The sequence below is a fragment of the Scomber japonicus genome, chromosome 9 (genome assembly GCF_027409825.1).
Source record: "Scomber japonicus isolate fScoJap1 chromosome 9, fScoJap1.pri, whole genome shotgun sequence".
NCBI lineage: Eukaryota > Metazoa > Chordata > Actinopteri > Scombriformes > Scombridae > Scomber > Scomber japonicus.
Window position 1 is genome coordinate 18,158,394 of NC_070586.1, and position 4,616 is coordinate 18,163,009.

Consider the following 4,616-nt stretch of genomic DNA (forward strand, 5'->3'; position numbering starts at 1 on the left):
AGCTTTCCACCACATTTAAACAGTTGTGTGTGTTTAATCTTTAAAAATATATATTTGACTTGTTTCCAGTGGGAATGTATTAAATTGTTATCTTGAAATGTTTCTAATTTTTATCATCTTGATCACTCTGTCAATATTGTCCTCACGTTTCATAATATTTAGGTGATAATATTCCTTAAGCACAGGAAAATATCAAGATCAGTTTCATTTAGGACTAAATGTTAAACATCTGGAGTGCTGTAACCTACAGCTTCAATTAAGCTTGTGGATGCAACACTTTATATTTCCTGTATGTGTTACTTTAGTCCTTATTGGTACAGTCAGGTGAGGAAATAGGTGGAGTTTTCCCAGCTCGGTCATTTGCAATGGAGATGGTTACCAGCACGGTTTTAGCACATATCCGCTATTGGACCAGTTTGCTTTGAGGATGGCTCTGCTTATTCATCCCGGTCGTAAAGCCGAGCTGACTCATGTAGCCCAGAGCGCACCGTGTAGCTGAGCCGTTTCCTACTCGATTCTGATGCTGATGGCCTCGTTAAGGCGACCATTGCCTCTTTTCTCTGCTGGCTGCGGGGAGCCCTACCATGGCCATTTTCATGGTCACAGCACCCGCGGGCATCCAGAGGTGGCAAACTAAACGAACCCGCGGGGGTCTAAAGGGGGAAACACTTGGTTCTTATCACGGGTTTGGCTTGGTGTTATGATTCCCAAGAACATCCAACCTCCCACTGCGAATACCAGACGATTAAAGTATGAAGAGTTAATCTAAACTTCAGATGAATTTGTCTTGATGGCCTATGCTTGGAATAGACAATGCTAACATCTAGAAGCTGCACAAACCATTTAATGATTGTCAAGGTGTCCACAGAATTTGTTGCAGGGGTGCAAAAAGTCATGAGCCAAAGTAGCATTAAGGGTTTTTGGGAATGTGTAGAGCCCACACTGGTGAAGTAGTGAATAATCACCAAGTTAAGCTTTTAGAGAGGTTTTAGGCTGTCATTATTCAGTTAGGCTCTCCTTAAAGCTTTAAAGCAGTTTCATTTCTTATTTAGGATATTTAGTTTGTATGTGACAAAGTTTTGTTGGCTTTAATACATAAAGTTAGCCAGGTTGGCTGAAATGGAGCAAATTGCCGTCCGTAAATTTTGCATGAATTGCCCGTGCTCATTTTAACTCCCCATGCCCCCACCTGTGTGCTTGCCTTCTTTGGCTCCCCGCGGTGAGTGGCCACTCTGATAGGTTCAGAGGGTTAATGGGACTGGCCTCCAGGGCAGCCGTCTCTCAGCATATAAAGCATCAGCTCTTACTACTACGGCAAACAGCCGATACACGAGGCTTGAGAAGAGCCAGGCACTTGGTGCGCTTTTACGCATGAATAGGAGGGCCTCTTGGTTTTTACGCACCGCAAACAGTCGAGTTATTTTGGTCATGACTCTCTCCAGTGAATTTGAAGTTTCACAACAGGCCGCCTTGCCTCTGGAGGAGGATGAGATTGATATCGTGGGCGAGGATGAGTCTACCAGGGTTTATCGAAATGACTGCTCTACGGACCCGGGCTCCTCAGCAGAATCAGGTGCTGAATTTGACTCTTCGGAGCCTGACTCCTCGGGAGAGAGCGAGAACAGCTTCTGTGCAGACGCACCGCCATCCAGGAAAGCCCAGAGCAGTTCGGTAAAGCCTCCCTACTCCTACATTGCCCTCATCACCATGGCCATCCTGCAGAGCCCGCTGAAGAAGCTGACGTTGAGTGGCATCTGTGATTTCATCAGCAACAAGTTTCCCTACTACAAAGACAAGTTCCCTGCTTGGCAGAACTCCATCAGGCACAATCTCTCTCTCAACGACTGTTTCATCAAGATCCCGAGGGAGCCTGGGAACCCAGGCAAAGGTAACTACTGGTCTCTGGATCCCGCTTCAGAGGACATGTTCGACAACGGCAGCTTCCTCCGACGCAGGAAGCGGTTCAAGAGAAACCAGCCCGAGTTTGGAAAAGACGGACTTATGTTTTATTCAAACTTGAACTGCTACCGGCCGTATGGGCAACCATACTCTGTGCGGGGCCAGGTAAGCCCCCCTCCCTCTGCTCCTATCCGGTACATGCCCCTGCAGGAGGGGATCATGATGCCCCCCTCTTCCTATCACCTTCTACCACAAACTCTGAACAGTCACGGGAAGTGCAGTGAGCCTAAAGACTTCAGAGCGCAACTTTGCACAACAGAGCCCACTGATCCAAAGCCTGGACCACAGGCAAAGTGTTCCTTTAGCATCGAGAGCATCATGAGCAAACCTTCTCCCACCAGTCCACAAAACCCAAATCTCCAGCAGAGCCCACACAGTGCCCTCGGGTACGCTCATCTCATGTCTGGCCCTGCTGCCTGTTTGGTTCCGACACTCCTGCAGACTCCCAGGACTCCGTTCTGCCCTCCTGCCATGCTGAGCACTGCTCCTTTAATAAATGAGCATCTCAGACTGTCATACCCTCGCTGCTGAAGCCTCTGGCTGCATATGAAACATTACAGTGTCTGTATGTGTGACGCTATGTGAAGACACGTTTAGCCCATTTCTTAAAGAAATTTCTTAACTGCATGATATTTATGTGCGTTGACATTCAAAAGTATGTCTTAAACGGAAGCAATGTAAATAAGATTGAGTGGTAATATATTTGTGGAAGACGATACAGTGAAAACTCGATGATGAATGTGTTTTGTTATTAATTAACGTGTAAAAATAAATGTATAAAAATAATGATGCATATTGTTTTAAGTGTTCTTACTTACATAGGTGTGGGACACTGTTTGCAATTCTGACTTGTACGCCATATTTACATATGAATCCAATACATAATAGCAACATCTAATATCATTATGAAATCCCTGAGATGTTTCCTTGTTAAATCACAAGATCATTTTTAGATATTGTACTCAAAAGGAAAATGGCAAATATATTAATGTTCCTTGTGTCAAATCGTTTCAGAATTAGTACATGTAGCAATGTGGGACACTATTTTTTTAGGTTTAGAAATACATTGATTTATACAAAGCAGACTTTGCATACCCATATTTGGTCATTTAAATTTGTAGGCCTACATGTTGTTTTGCTTTCTGCATCAATAGTTAAAAGATAGTTAAAACTAGTAGCCTGTATGTTCAAATGTGTAATGTTAAACAATATAACTTATACAGTTTGCATAGTTAGCTTTAGAATAACTGAATAGAACAAGTTGCCTCATTTGCAGTTTGCATATGATGACTGGGGTGATAAAACAGTTGAAAACGCCCCCCAAATGAGTTGCTTTTAACATGTCCTAAAGCATTAAAACTTGTACTCCCATTTATTTAGGCCTGCATCCTCTAAATAAGCATCTGATTCGACGTCACCCCAAACGCAGTTGTATTTTTGGCAGTTGTAAAGATATAATTTTTTTAGGCAAAATTTCCAAACTTCAAATGAATATGGATGCTGCTCTGAACTTATGGGCGTTGAAGCCCCAGTGGCATTTGAATGGAGTTTGCTGATATAGAGATCAGACTATAATCGTTCACTTAAAAAAAAAAAGTTTTGCATTAAATATTTCTCTAGAAAATCTTGATGTGCATACCAGAAACACAAAACATCCCTGACCCCATTTCTCAAAAAGAAAAGTTTATAAGTGTACACACTGATCAGTTTGGTTATTATTTAGGCTGTTATTTTTCGGATGGCAAGATGTAAAGCTCCCTGTCACTCACAAGAAGCATTCAATTCTTTTTTCCTGCCTCACGGTGGCGCTGTTTACCACATTTTGGAGCAGACCTGACGTCGGCTGACTCACACTTGAAGTAAACAGTTTATCTCAAATAAATATAAATAATCAATTGATCATTCATACGTTTGGGGGAAATGTCACATCCATAAAAACAAATGGGCCAAATCTAAACCAAATATTTTACTCTTTAGACAAGAACTGTACCGATATGCTGTCACAATCAAGGACATCAGAAACAAGAAAGCTGCTAAAACATATGAAATTCTGGAGAAATTCTGTGGAAATGACCTGTAAAGCATTTTTGCTGCCTTTTGGCTTTGATATTGTTTTGTTTGTACTTCTGCACCCCCTATAGCCTATGTTTGTAAGTATGGGTCTGCTATGTAAGATTTGTGTCGCACAATTTAAAAAAAAAAAAAAAAAAAAGTTTATCTTAAATAAAGGGATTGCAAGATCATTATTGCAAGGTCAAAGATTAGATAATTGAACCCGAGATATAAATATTTAAGATCTGAACATAACCTTGACCCAAATGAAAAAGAAAAAAAATCACATTCATTCACATTCACAATCAAATGAACTCCATAAGTCACAGCATATGGCTTCATACCGGGAATTGTATATAGCACAGACACAGGCAGTGTCCGGTTGCAGCCCGGGCCCAACACAATTCCCCTCTGCCATCAGTCAGAGGTCTATTTTTGGCCAGGGGCTCAGCTGATTGTAGGCCTTGAAGATTCTGGCCCTCCCTGCTGTCTTTTTTTTCTTGCTGTCAGTTGTTCCGGCTTATTAGGAAAAGAGGGAGTTGTCAAACTGCAGGGGACGGTTTTGCTGGATGTTCAGCTCAGTTCAGAGGGATGCAGCTCTCTTG

General features: G+C 42.2%; 1 protein-coding gene across 1 annotated transcript; it reads left to right on the plus strand.

Annotated features, from left to right (window-relative positions):
* The first annotated feature begins 1,246 nt into the window (after positions 1-1,246).
* On the plus strand, positions 1,247-2,490 carry foxd5 (forkhead box D5). The gene has a single exon (XM_053325040.1). It carries the CDS (start codon positions 1,372-1,374, stop codon positions 2,488-2,490), a length of 1,119 nt encoding a protein of 372 aa, XP_053181015.1. The 5' UTR covers positions 1,247-1,371.
* The last annotated feature ends 2,126 nt before the right edge of the window (positions 2,491-4,616 follow it).